This window comes from Miniopterus schreibersii (assembly GCF_964146895.1).
Source record: "Miniopterus schreibersii genome assembly, chromosome: 2".
Lineage (NCBI taxonomy): Eukaryota > Metazoa > Chordata > Mammalia > Chiroptera > Miniopteridae > Miniopterus > Miniopterus schreibersii.
The window spans coordinates 140789840-140803995 of record NC_138102.1 but is presented as its reverse complement, the minus strand read 5'-3'; the positions used below and the strand labels follow the sequence as shown (position 1 = coordinate 140803995).

General features: G+C 49.6%; 1 protein-coding gene across 1 annotated transcript; it reads right to left on the bottom strand.

Annotated features, from left to right (window-relative positions):
- Positions 1-150: 150 nt before the first annotated feature.
- LOC308552550 (keratin, type II cytoskeletal 3-like) lies at positions 151-13369 on the bottom strand (the record flags this gene model as incomplete). Its single annotated transcript, XM_081127779.1, is given in 12 exon segments — positions 151-254; positions 8042-8252; positions 8770-8895; positions 9251-9412; positions 9653-9748; positions 10430-10551; positions 11556-11796; positions 12190-12239; positions 12242-12254; positions 12258-12569; positions 12571-12747; positions 13361-13369. Coding segments are annotated over 12 exon segments (1623 nt in total).
- Between the last annotated feature and the right edge of the window lie 787 nt (positions 13370-14156).

The following is a 14156-nucleotide window of genomic DNA, read 5'->3' as shown; positions in this document are numbered from 1 at the left end:
AAAAATATTCATTAAGTTCCTAAATACTTATTCTCAAATTCTGTATTTATCCCTCCCAAGCCAGTAGCAAAGTTCCCTGGACCAGCGCTGGTGTGAGGGCCCACATTTTGGGAAGTACTGACCCAGACAGCAAGCAGAGGTGAAGTTCGTTCAAGCAGCATCAGTGTCAGCCAACAAAAATGTGTGCTTGCCCTTCAGGCTCAAATAGATGGTAGCTATCATCCGAAGCTTGATGATGATGATGATGATGATAACTTAGGGGGGGAAACCCTAAGTTATCTGTCCACACTCAGAAAAATGATGGCTTGCTCACTTGGATACAATTATTTTAAATTATCATCATGGAACTTGGGGTGAACATATAAAATGATATATAGATGATGTATTATAAAATGTACACCTGAAACTTATATAATTTTATTAATCAATGTCACCCCAATAAATTCAATAAAAAAGAAAAAGTATATTGAAAAATAAATACATAAATAAAATAAAATTATCATCATGGAAACCATGTAGCAGCATTGGAAATGTGTGTGATACAATGTTAAATAAAGCCAATATACAAGTAACTCATCAAAACTAAGAATGCAGAGAAGCCAGGCTTAAAAAGTAACATAGAACATGAATTAATTTATTCAAGATTATAGGGGGGGGGTTCCTAATATTTTAAATGTCCTTTGCCTTCATATTTGAGTAATAAGTAAATATTTTTGTAAACATTGGGGCTGAAATCACAGCTGCCAACAGCTATAGAGGTGGGGAAAGGTGGGTGGCGAGAAAACAAGAGAGGTGTTGGGGAACAGCAGAGAGGAGAAGGCATCCTAGGGCTGGGAGGGGCTCTGTGGGCAACCTCAAACCTCCACGCCTTCATATCTGCTTAGTAACTTAGTGGACCGTCTCCAGAAGAATGAGCCTGAAATTTACTGTCACAAGAGCTGGTTTCAGCTCCCAACCCTGCTTCTACCCACCTGTGATCTCAGACAGGTCGCCTACTCTAGAGCCTCAGAGAGTTAAAGGAATCAGAGTATTTCTCAAGGCACCAATGCTTTAAAGCATATGAAAAGCACAGAACACTGTAATACACTAGCCAAGCATAGATACAGCTAGTTCAGATCCTGGTAGGATGATCCACTGCCCCACTTTGCCTGAACTTTCGGTGCTTAGACCAGGACAGTCCAGGCAAGTTAAAACTGTTGCTACCCCAGTCCTGGCACCTCAGGTCTACGTAGCCCTAGTCTTAACCCTAACCCCGCAGGGAGCTTCTAGGAGGAGAGGGAAGCTCCCATGTACAGGAGTCACTAAGGAGAAAACCTGTAGAGTGAGAGGAAGGAAAGGGAAGTGGAGCTGGGAATTGGGATGGGTCCATGTGAAAGAGTTGCCTGAAGCCAAGGATTCCGAGTCAGGCAGAGTCAGGGAAGAGACAGAGAGAAAACGGAGGGTGGTGAAAGATCCTTGGGTAAAGCTTTAAAAACCTGCCTTGAATCCTGGCTCTGCCTCTTCCCGACCCATTGGCTTAGACAGATGCTCGATTCCTTGAGCCTCAGTTTCCTGGCCTGTAAAATAAGGACAATAATACCAGCTTCACATGGTGACTATAATGAACAGCTGAGATCAAATAGGGATGAGAGTGTTGGAAACTCCAAAGTCAGACAAGTGAGGCCCCTTCCCCTCCGCCGCCGGCAGCCCCCACTGAAGACTACCATGTGAGCCCACCTCCCTCCCAGCTACTGCGACACTTTTTCGCATCACTCACTTTCAACCCGTCAGGCAGAATTCAGATCATCAACCCCTACACTTATCTCCACGGCCAACTAAATAAACAGGCAGCTCGCCCAGCTTATATTTACCCTCATGCTAAATGAGGGGAATTATTCAATTGTGATCAAATAAAAGAGGAAGCCCCAGGCAGCTGAATTTAGAAAATTCTTTGGTCTCTGGCTGTGATCAGCTGCCACCATCCATTGCCAACACTCAGTCTGTCTCCTGTCATCTGGGTGGCCCCTAGGGGGCTGTTGTCACTCCCTTAAGGGCTGGGGGGTGCCTAGCAAATACTACTAACTGAGTCTTTGGTGTAGGGTGATAACTATTCTCTATTCCCTTATAACAAGAGGAATTGGCTTAAAGTGAAGCATAAGAGATTTTATTTTTCCCCAAAAAAGATACTTAACCCCAGGTCAATATTAGATGGTGGATGAAGTTTCTAGGACAAATTGATCCTAAAGGAAACCCTTCAACTGGCTGGGCAGCTTAGAGCAGTAGTTTCTAGACTTGCCACACGTTGGAATCACCTGGAAAGCTTCAAAACCAGGGGTGCGCGGCCCACCCCCCAGAGACCGGGTTTCACTGGTCTGGGGTGTAGTCTGAGCTTCGGGATTTTTGAAAGGTCCCAGGTGGTTTTAATGGGCAGACAAATTTGGACACCACTGGCCTGGACGAAACAGAAGGATGAATGAAATGGCCTCTTGAGATTCCATTCAGCCTGAGGGCAAAAGACTAATAATGATCATCATAATACTAACCCCTCCTCAAGTGCTCTCCGTGGGCCAGGCACTGTGCTAGGCCCACGTGGCCAGGCTCATTAAATTGAAAACCCAGCATGATTAGGAGGGTATTCTTATTATTACCCTCATCTTACAGAGGGCAGCAAAGAGGCTTGGAAAAATAAAGTAACTTGTTCAAGAACACACAGATGAAAGTGGGGGAATGGAGATTTGAACCCAGATACCCCTACTCCAGAACCCACATGTATCGCAGAAGAGGTGGGGAGTCTTTGGAGAGAGAGGTGCTCCTTTTCTCCTCTCCACATCTCTCCCCACTTAGTCTCCTTAAAAGGAAAGGGGGAAGTCAGTTGAGGGCTCCAGCTCGCCAGGCTTGTCTCCCAGGTACTGAAACCAGAGCTGCCAAGAGGGTGAGGCCCAGGGCAGTTATCAGCCACCAGATCACAGTCTCCGGCAGTGGTGGGAGGTAAGATTGGAGAGGAGCTGCTGGTGTGACTGGCAGGGTCAGCCCTGCAGATCTGCTCCCCATCTTACCCTGCATCACCAGGTCTGGAGGTGGATCTGAGTGGGAGCACAGAAGTGCGGCAGGGGTGTGGGACTGAGGCAGGGCCCCTTGAGCAGAGAAAGAGAGGGAGGGAGAATTTCATTCACCAGCCCCTGCCCGGAAAGGAGGGGAGAGCCACAACCCTGGTGTAGGTGCGGGGCCTTTAATCTCTTTGAAATGGGAGCTTGTGGAGCCCAGGGCATCAGGGGAAGGCAATAATGTGACAGGGATCAAGGAGAGCAGCCTGGCACTGGACCAACGTTCTTAGCCCTGGCTTCCTACACCTTCAGACCACTATTGTCCCTCCAGAAGAGTGTCAGGCCTGGACAGGTGACAGAGACCATCCACCTGGCACCTTCATTTTATGAAAAGGAAATAAATACAAAGAGACGAAAGGACTTGGTCAAGGTTATAGAAAAACTTGGTGGTGCAGCTAGTCAGGCATCCTCCCTCCCCATCCATAAAAGAGTGGGGGCCTCTAAGGAATTCCCAGCAGCCTCTGTGCTGCTGCAGCCTGGGAGGGATGGTATATGGGGAGCACCCCCTCCAGCTGCTAACAGGCCCTGCCTGCAGCGTGGGGAGGCGGTGCTGGGCACACAGGAACACCCCTGCGGAAATCCTTCTCATTTCTGGAGTAGGGTGTGTTTTTGAGGTAACAACTACACCTTTAAGCTCCTCAGACCAGCCAGACTCCCACCTTGGATATCCTTTTGACTAGAATCCTAGGGCCCACCTGGAAACTAAGGATCAGACAGTGTCTTTCTCATTAAACCTAATAGATGCTCCTGGACCAGAAGGCCTCCCAAGGTGTGAGAGCAGCCCTGCACATTCTCATGGCCATGGTCTCATGGCCAAGGGATGATATCGTTCTGGGCACATGAAGCTCTTCCATCCAACATGCTGGAAGTCACAACTATTTGTACAACCATTTACAGAGCTGGCAACTCACTATTGTCTCTGAGTCAAGGGGAACAGCTCCATAGGTGGGAGCCCAAAGTAAAATAAGGCTGCAGGTGAGATTTTGGTTGAATTCCAAGAGAAACTATAAAGCCCCAGCAGGGGACTGGGGTCATCTGGGTGGAGGCTGCTTCTTCTCTATGTTGGATCAAAAAGAGAGATGGGACAGACTCAAGGTTACAAAGCTATATGTGGGGAGGGGGGCAGAATCCCAAATTCAGGGGTGGGGGGAGATGAGACCTGTGGGAAATTTTCAGATCAGGTCTCACCTTGCCCATGGTGGGAGAGATTCAAATGCTAGACAAACATAAGGCATTAACAATTGATTTTTATGCCCTCATTTAAAGAATAGGTGGGTTCCTGAAATGTTGGCCATAAATAGTAATGACCCTTTATTAATCTCTTACAATATGCCAGAAGTTAAACAGAAGACATTCAATTCACATACCCTCATTTTACTGATGAGATTCGGGGGGGGGGGGGGGGGGAGGTCGAGCAGTTCCCTGACAGTTACACAGCTTGTAAGAGGCAGCCTGGCTCCAAAACCTGAGACCCTCCCACTGCACTGTGTTATTCTGCTTTCTGAGGCAGTTTAGGGGGGCTTTGGAGTTAGGCTGCTGGAGTTTAGATCCTGACTCCACCACTTATCAGTCGTATGACCCTAAAATTCATGGATCTCTGTGCCTCATTTGTAAAGTGGAGGTAACAACACTGCCTACCTATGTTAAGAGTAAAAGAGCTTATGCATAAAAAGCTGCTGGCAGAGTGCCAGGAAAATCACAAGATAGCATCAGTTTTAGCAATTATTGTATTGCTGCACAATATCTGCCAGTCTCTGTAAACCAAACTGTGTTTTCCCCCCAGCTTCCCTCAACAAATCAGAGAGTTGTGGTGAGTTGAAAAACATGGCCCCGTGATACACTATAAATCATACAAAAGATGCAGAAAAGCTTTTCTATAATCATTTACTTAAAGGAACACAGCAATGTCCAGATGAGTTTGAAACAAATCAAAGGCACCTCACTAGGCTAAAGGCACCCCCTCCACGCCGCATTCCCTGCCCAGGGACGATGTGTGGACAACAGCGGGCTTGCTTTTCAGAGGCGGGCTGTAGCCCGTCATAGTGCAGCTGCAGCGGACAGCCCCAGGCTCCCCTCTCTCTGAATCGGACTATTCCAGGTAAACTTTGGCAGGGCCAGACCAAATGATTTCGAGAGCCACATAGGGCCCGCAGGCCAGACGTTCCCCATTCCTGCTCTAGAGCTAGAACATTCTCTGTCAAAGTCGCAGTTGTATGTTGTGCTGTTCTAGGAGGTGAGCATTTGGCTGTCTCGCAGTTATGTGTTTACATAGCTAAGAGTGTCTGTGATCACCAGGTGTGTCCCTCTGTTTATCTCACATCCTTTGTCACCCTTTTATGCTAATGAGGGCCATGCTGCATAAAGAAGGTGCTCATGCACGTACTCATATGTTTGTCTACCTTTGACTTTGCTTCCCCAACCTGGGTATCCCTTGTTTGAGAGGGGCCTCCCTGGCTCTGCCCTGACTCTGCTGTGTCTGGGGTATGGGTGAGGGTGACCTGTCATGGGCCATCCTAAGTTCTTTGTCAGCTCTCATAACTCTTCATATTTGAAGGCACCATCCCACATCAGACATGTTCAAATATACCCTTGGAATGTATCATTTTTACTATAAAACATTTGAATTTGAATAATTACTTCTGAAAATATTTGTCTATCAGCAACTCATTTGATTATGATTAACTGCAATTAATGGGCAATTTCAGACATATTTAGAATTACTAAAAAGCAAAAAAATCTAACCTACAACTTTTTTCAACTACAATGAAATTTTTATGAATTGGAAATCTCACCTATTAAGGAAGTTGGACGATGTCATCCATGGTGTCCAGTGGATAAAAAGGCCCTGCCCCTCCCCACTGGGAACTCTCAGAACTTCCTCCCCAGGGTGTCACTCAGGCTCAGGCCAGAGCTCTGTGTGTAAAAGGGGCTGCAGGGACCCACTGGCTGTGGAGATCAGGCCCAATGACCCTGGGATCCAGAATAAAAATTCTGCCACTATGTCGGAAACACAATGCCATTTATTGAAGATACAGAACAGAGAATTCTTTTCTTGGAGCCAAGAAGGGGCAAGTAGCACTAATGGTAAATCAAAGCCCCAGGGGAAGGTGGGGTCCAGGGGGGTCAGGGGGGCTCCTGTCTATAAGGGTGCCAGTGGGTCATCTGAGGCTTTCCCATAAGGCAGTAGGGCATGTGGTTGGGCTGGTGACACCTACGGAGCAGGGATGGTGACAGGGCCAAGCTTTTGACCTTGTGGGGGTAGGTGGTTTTTCAGCCTCTGGGTTGTGAGGAGCCTTCTGTGAAGGTATGGACCCAGGTCAGAAGAGTTGGGAAAGGGTCCCATGGGTTTGTGGAATAGCACACAGAGCTGGGGTGTGAGGGTGGTGAGGGGGGCTGGAGGCCTAGGAGCACTGTAGATGCAGGATTCAGAATTTGTGGTGGGATCACTGGCTCTGGGAAGAGCTTTGTGAGACCCAGACTGACTTGCTGCTGCTGCCGACACCCCCAGCTGACAGCACACAAGCCCCCAGGAGTTGGAGAAGCCCCCGCGCCCTGCGGAGCTCCTGTCTCCCCCAGAGCCCAGGCCCCCACGGCTGACCCCACGACAGGGGCCTCAGCTTCCCAAGCCTCCACGGCCTCCAGCTCCTCCTCCAGCCGCTGCTGTTATGCACCACCTCTGCAAAGAGTATTTGAGGTCAGGGAACCTGTGGGAGGTCTGCCCAGCACGTCCCAATCCCCAGCCCAACTCCTGGGAGCCGCCCCTCTCTGTCACCCCCTTACTGCCCACTGAGATTCCGCAGAGGACGGGTAGTTTAGGCCTCAAGTGGGGGAAGGAGGTTCGCCCCTCTGGGACCCAGAGCCACTGGGTTACTGTGGACGCTACTCAACAACTCCTCCCAGCTTGTAGATAGAATGATTTAACACCAGCACCGGCCCACATTATCCCAAGACCTGCGACCCCTCCCCAGATAAAGATCCCAGGACTCGCAGATGCTGCCAGAACTCGCACTCCTCAGACATCCTGGCTGAAAACCAGACCTCAGTGTTAGCCATCTGCACCAGATCCTCCCTTTCCCTAAAGCACCTTGATTAGGTCAACAGCAGTGAAAGCCTTGGTCCCCCAACCCTTTCCTAATCCACCTTGACAATAAGAAACACCTGGACCCTGGTCAGGTGGCTCAGTTGGTTGGAGTGTGGTCCTACAGCAAAAGGTTGCAGGTTCCATTCCTGGTCAGGGCACATACCTAGATTGCGGGCTCCATACCCCATCCGGAGGCAACTGGTCAATGTTCCTCTCTCACATAAATGTTTCTTTCTTCCCCTCCCCCTTTCCTGTCTCTCTAAAAAAATCAATAAAAATGTATCCTCAGGTGAGGATTAACAAAATAATAATAATAATTTTTTAAAAAGAAGTACGCTGGATGGGTGCTCAAACAATCATAACACACATCCCTCTTTCTATTGGGTAAGGTCGGACTTAAATGATTACCCTTTTCCCCTAACATTCCCCCAGAGGATTCCTGACCCAACCCAGCCTCTCCCCACTCTTCAAGATCCTCTTCATTCAACAAATAGTACTTAAACCCACATGGGCCAGAACCCTGTATCCAAATGCCAGCCTACAGGAACCCACTCTTCAGAATCCTATAATTAAGCCAATTATAGATAGGTGGCCTAGAAATAATATTTATGCCTATGACTCCTCTTTGCAGACATGTTTTACAGCTAAAACATGATACATGAAGGGTAGGGAAATCCATCCAAGATAAGGTTCTGGTGGGGTCACTATTGCACAGAAAACAACTTTCCTGGATGTCTAACAACAACTTGAAGCCCTTGAAAGGAGGATTCTGGGCCTGCCAGGGGCTACCACCACCCCCAGCAGCCCTCACATGCACACACACAGTACCTGGCAGCAGGCTCAGGCAGGGGAACCAGAGAGACTCCCACTAACCCACACTCCTTGCCCTCTAGGAGAGTTTGATAGGTGGCAATCTCAATGTCCAGGGCCAGCTTGACGTTCATCAGCACCTCATGCAGAAACCAGGCCAGATCCTCCTTGGCCTGCTGCAAGGCGGCCTTGAGATCCTGAAGCTTGTCATTGGTGTCCTTGAGGGCCACTTCCCCACACTGCTCTGCATCAGCAATGGCCGTGTGCTGGTTGGCGTTCTGCATTTGGGGGCCAGGAGTCCAATTCAGAGTCAAGTGCATTCTCTAAGGCCTGCCCTGTGCCTGGTGCTTGCACATGAGTCACCTCGCTTTGGGCAAATGAGGAAATTACAGCCCACAGAGGTTCCAGCTTAGGCCTCCTCTTAGGTCCTAGCTTGTCAAGGAGTAGGATTAGCAGCATCAGGCCTCAAGGACCTAGCCCAGCTCAGCAAGAGTCACACTTTTCCTATACCTCTCTCCTCTCAAAACCTCCCTCCTTGACTACTCCCCTAATTTGGTCTTTACACAGTCAGCTTCTTTCCCCCAGCCTCTCTAATCATGTCTGTACTCAGTATTTCTGGCCCATCACCCTTCAGTCTCCAGGGAGGCAGGCAAGACCTGGGTCCACATGACAACTTTGTTCAGCCCAGAACTGCACCAGTCAGTCAGCGTGCATGAGTCTGGGGCATGATTTCACTGTGCTAGGTGCCAAGCCCCGAGGTTTATGCTGCCACGTGCTCTTTCTCCTCCTTCTCACCTGCTTCTTGGCATCCTCAGTCTTGGCCCGCAGCCTCTGGACCATTCTGGGGAGCTCCACGATCTCACTCTTGGTGCTCTCCAGGTCATCCCTGTGTCTGCTGGCCGTGGTCTGCAGCTCTCTCAACTGTGTCCAGGAAAGAGTCACATTTTCAGAAAGCCAGCAGGGGCTCCCACCCCACCCCTAGGTGTGTCAACCAAAACTGTCTGCACACATTGCCAATACCTCTGGTGGCTTCGAGAGGGGTGGGGGTGGGGGTGTCATACCACCCCCTTCTATGAGAAGCAGTGGGTTAGAGCAGTCAGAGCTCTGATTAAAAAGGGAGATGTCTGTAAGACCCAACCAGTGAGAAGGCGAGGGAACTGCCATAATAGGGATGAAGAGAGTGCCTCACAGGCAGGGCCTGCCTCCTGGATGGCCTGCCCAGGTAGGTTGATGGGGGCGACAAGCTTCTCTAACGCTGCATGATGGTGTCACCCACCTTGCTCTGGTACAGGGTCTCGGCCTCAGCCTTGCTCCTCCGGGCGATTTCCTCATATTGGGCGCGGACCTCGGCCATGATGCTGTCCAGGTCCAGGTAGCAGTTGTCCATGGACAGCATTACGGATATGTGGCTGGTGTCTGACTGCATCTGGCATAGTTCCTGCAGAGCCAAACAGACGTGCCCACTCCTGAGCAGACCCCACACTGGGGCTCCTCAGAAAACAGGGGGCCACCAGCTTGGGAGAGAGGGCTGGATACTGACTGAGGGAGAAATGGGAATGTTTCACTTTTGTTAGGACAGACATGACTCAGACTCCTACTGGCAAACCTCTGAACGCCTTCTTCTCCGGGAGACAGAAGGCAAGTGGTCATGAGGCTTGGAGATGAGGCTCAGACCTAGGGCATCATAGAGGACCTTCAGGAAGCTGATCTCATCTGTCACACTCTCCACCTTGGCCTCCAGTTCCACTTTGGTCATGTAGGTAGCATCACCGTGCTTGGAGAGAATTCAGTCGCTGAGCCTTCTTACCTGTGGGCTCAGACCAGTCCTGGGCACTAAAGGAAGGAGCAGGAGGAAGGGGCCACAGGGGCCACCCCAGCAGCTCCCACTCAGGGAAATGAGGCGCCCATCCAGACACAGGAATATATGTCCTGACGTTACTACACCGGCTATTTTGCAGGCTGGGCTGGGAGAATACCCATCAGAGAAGAGCAAAAGAGGCTCGGAAGGCAAGAGGAAGAACATGGGCTGGGGCCATTGCACTGAACCTAGGCAAGGAGAATTTTTGAGGAGGGTTTGAGGGAAAATCTAAATTCGCAACCCTCAAAGGCCTTCTTTAATAGCTCCTAGAAGCACACTCTTGAGAAAAAAGAATCCTTTTTCTTTGTCCACTTTCTAATCACAACTCAAGGCCTCATCAGATTCACAAACCCCACATGCCTATGAGGAAGGAACATGGCAAAGGCCGGTGGGCCCTTTATACCCCCCTCCAAAGATTCTCCAGGTCCTGCCCCTGCCCAGCCCACCCAGGGAGTTCTCTCCCAACCTGGGTCCTCACCCATATGGCCTAAAGAAGACTCTCAAATTAGCAAGACTAAAATGCCACCTCCCCTCAGCCTTTAAACCACTCTGTTTAGCAGGACTTTGGGGTGGGAGGTGGGGGAAGGGACCCTTCACCTTCCTGAAGACCACAGAGTTGTTTTCTGCAGCCGTGCACTTGTTGGTCTTCTCTTCGTACTTGTGAGAAAAGAGTACTTTCTGATCTGCCTTCTCTGAAATGTCCTCATGGCCCCAGAGCACTTCCCATAAGTAACATGGACTCAGGGCTTCTTGTCCTGCCAGGTCAGCTCAAAGCCTGAATCACTGCAATGTATCTTCTGGGTTCAAGTGAGACCCAGTTCATTCAACAGACTTTACTGAGCACATACTATGTGCCAGGTGCCACACAACGGTGATGATAATTAATGGGAGTAGAAGACCCTTCCTGGTGTAGAAGATCCTATTCTGATTAATCCTGGAAGGCTTCCTGGAGAAATTTGGATTTTTTTTATAAACTATTTGTGTGACCAAATGGAGATGGCTGAGGTACCAAGAGCTCTTGGGGAGAAGTGCCTGGTGCTGACTCTGTGTACAGCAAGAACAGTATCTCTGTGAGCTCTCAGTAGATACTGAATTAATGAAAACAATAATGGGTCAATAAGAATGTGCCAGATCTTGCTCCATGATCCTGCTTACATTAATTTATTCAATCCTTATTACAGCCAGTAGGGTAAATTCTATCACTGCCTCCATTTTACATATGAGGAGATTGAAGCACAAAGAAGCCGAAGCACTTGTCCAAGATCACAGAGCTCGTAAGTGACAGAATGGGGTTAAAAGTACAAGCCCTCAGACTCCAGAGCCTGTACTCTTAACCATGGAGCAGGTTGCTTCTCGTTTAGAAGCCTATCGACAGGGGAGATAGAATTCACATTTAGAGTGGAACTTGGAGATGACCTAGTCCAAGAAGGATAGAGAGGCTTATCCAAGTCTATAAGGCTCATGAATGAGTTTCAGGATGTCTTGGAAGTCCCCCAAAATTATATGTATGTACCCTTTCATTAAATTCCCAAAAGAGTTTCTGCTCTAAACAAGCCATGAGCCACTGTATTCAAGACTGTGATATTGAAAGTCAAGTGATGAGGGTGGGAGGATAGGGGTGTGTAAACTCCTACAAGTTTGCAGCCATCTGGAGCAGAGCTAAACTGGAGCCCAGGACTCCTGTCATCTGCCTCTTCCTACCCTCCAGCCCTCCCAGCCCCACCCCGGGGACTGGATGGCATGCACTTCTTCAAGTCCTCTACCAGCTCCTCCATGCTCCTCAGCTCCTCCTGTAGCTTGTTCTTCTCAATGTGCAGCTCACTCAGGAAGTCCTTGAGACTGCTGATGTAGTTCTCAAAAAAAGGCTCCAGGTTGTGGTTGCTGGTGTGAGAACTGGAGCCCTGCTCCTGCAGGAGGCCACACCTAGCCACCAGGTCCTGGTTCTGCTCTTCCAAAAACCTCACCTACTGCCCAAGGAGGCTCATGACACCTCCAGATATAAAGCCCCGATCTCTCCTGCAGACCTGCACTTTGCATGCTGCCATAGTTTCATGTTAACCCCATGTGGATGTCAGTGTTGATGTAACACAGGGAGGTAGAGCCCTACTATATGGATAAGGAAACTGAAGCCCAGAGATGCCCAAGGCCACACAACAACTTAGTAGCGAAATAGAACTTGGGTTTCCTGATACCTAGGCTCAATGCTCTTCCCACTGTTATCATTCATTCATTTATTCCTTAATAATTCAGTAGTCAACAAATAGCAGATGATTCTAACATCCATCAGAAGAGGAAAAGCAAAGCGACCCAGTTAGGCTAGACTTTCTCACCGTCCAGCTATCCCAAAACAGGCTTCCCTTGTCAATGAAGGAGGAAAACTTGTTATTGAGGGTTTTGATCTGCTCCCATCCTGGGCCTTGACTTACCCAACCTGGGGCTCGATCTCCACATTGAAGGGCTTTAGGAGGTTCTGGTTGACAGTCACTTCCTGGATTTCCCCAGGGAAGCCACGAGGGCCACCAAAGGCACCAGGGTTACCAAAGCCTCCAGCTCCTCCACCAAAGCCCCTAGCTCCTCTGAAGGCCCCAGCTCTTCCACTGAAGCCCTCACCCAAGCCTCTTCTGCCACCTCCAAAACCACTGCCTCCTAAACATCCTCCACTAGCCCCCCCACCCCACAACCTGCAAGCCCAGGTGCTGCCTCCAGCCATGCTAATGGAGATCTTGTCCCCCCACCCCTAGGTTATAGAGACTCCTCCTGTGGAAGCCTCCTCCCATCAGGGCACAGGCATCAGACCCACTGCCACCCCAGCCTGAGCAGAAGGTCGAGGAGAACTTGCTGGAGCTGACCCGGCTTTGGCCCAACACCACGGCTGAGTGGCCACTGAAGCCCTGGTGGTGGCCCCGCTGGAAGACCTGCAGGGTTGTTGGCTGTAGCTGGCCAGCAACTCATGGTGGACAGCAAGGTATTCCAAAAGAAGGGTGGACTCAGAAGGCTGGAGGAAACTCAGAGAACTTCTGAGGTTCTGGGACAGGGAGTTGATGGTGCCAGCCAAATAATTGAGGTATTATCAGCTTTGGTTTGCCTCGCAGCAAGAGGTTGAGTACCAAACTCGCAACGCACCTTGGTAATCACCCCAAAGTTCCAAACTGCTTTGCTTTCCCAGGGTTACTCCCCTGAAATAAGCTTAAGTTGAGAGAGGGGCCAGCCTGCAGGGCTGAACACAGCCCCTAATCCCTGAGATTGACAGGTCAGCGTTTCTCTACCTCTTCTGTGTCTCCACAGCCACTCTGCCAGCCCATCCAGCCTAGGGAGATTATGGGATGGGTGTGGAGTCCCAGTGAGGACGTTGGGGGAGAAGGAAGAAGGGGACAAGCTGAGAAGCAGAAGGATTTGCAGAAGTTAGAGAAGGTGCAGCAGCTGCCTCTGGGGCCCTTGCCCCCAGGGAGGAGCAGGTGCACATCTGAAATACACAGTGCCCTCTTCCCCATGAAGCTCTGTATGTCACAAATGGGCCCTTCTGGGTACCTGCCCCATTCCCCCATGGCCCTCATTTTTGCCCAAAGCATCTCACTAATCTGACAAACCAAGATAGAGCAATTTGGTCCAAATAGTGGCGCACACTGAGTTAGGAGACCCAGGTCCTGTCCCTGAGGCTTCTTGTTGCTCAGCCTCCTCTGGGCTTCAGACTTGAGCTGGGGGTTGCATTGGAAATTACTGAATCCCAGAGTTCAGAGTAGCTATGGAGGTGGGAAAATGGAGACCAGTGGGCAGTGTCCTAGTCTCGCTGCCACCATCTCAGCCTGCTGACATGCTGCTGAGTACAGAGCCAGTCTGAGAAAGTGGACAAGGGTAGTCTGGTGGCTTGAGGTTGGGGGATGAGGGCTTTGACAATACATAAAGCCACTATCTGCAGACATGTGAGGCTGATCTTGACTCCAAAATCCAAATAGTGCTTTGGGTTCCAAGTGTAGCCAATGCCTTCATAAAAAGAGCAAACATTTAATCATATCTGACATTTGTGGAGTGTCAACTTTTTTAAACCCTTTCATTTCTCTGCGCCAATAAACAAATGAGCAAACACACTGCACATAGACACACACCCTCTTGTGACTCATAGACAAAATACTTCACGAAACCCATGACCTCAAATGAAAATGACAAAAGCATTAAGCATGAACTGGGTATAAAAACTAATGCAGCCAGAAGGTAGATGCTGTCCCAACCTACCCAATGACTCTGCTTTTTGCCAAGAGGCATGAAAACTAGAGAGTGTTCGGAGAACTCAGACAGGAGTGCTCAGCCCTTGTTTCCCCTAAGACTT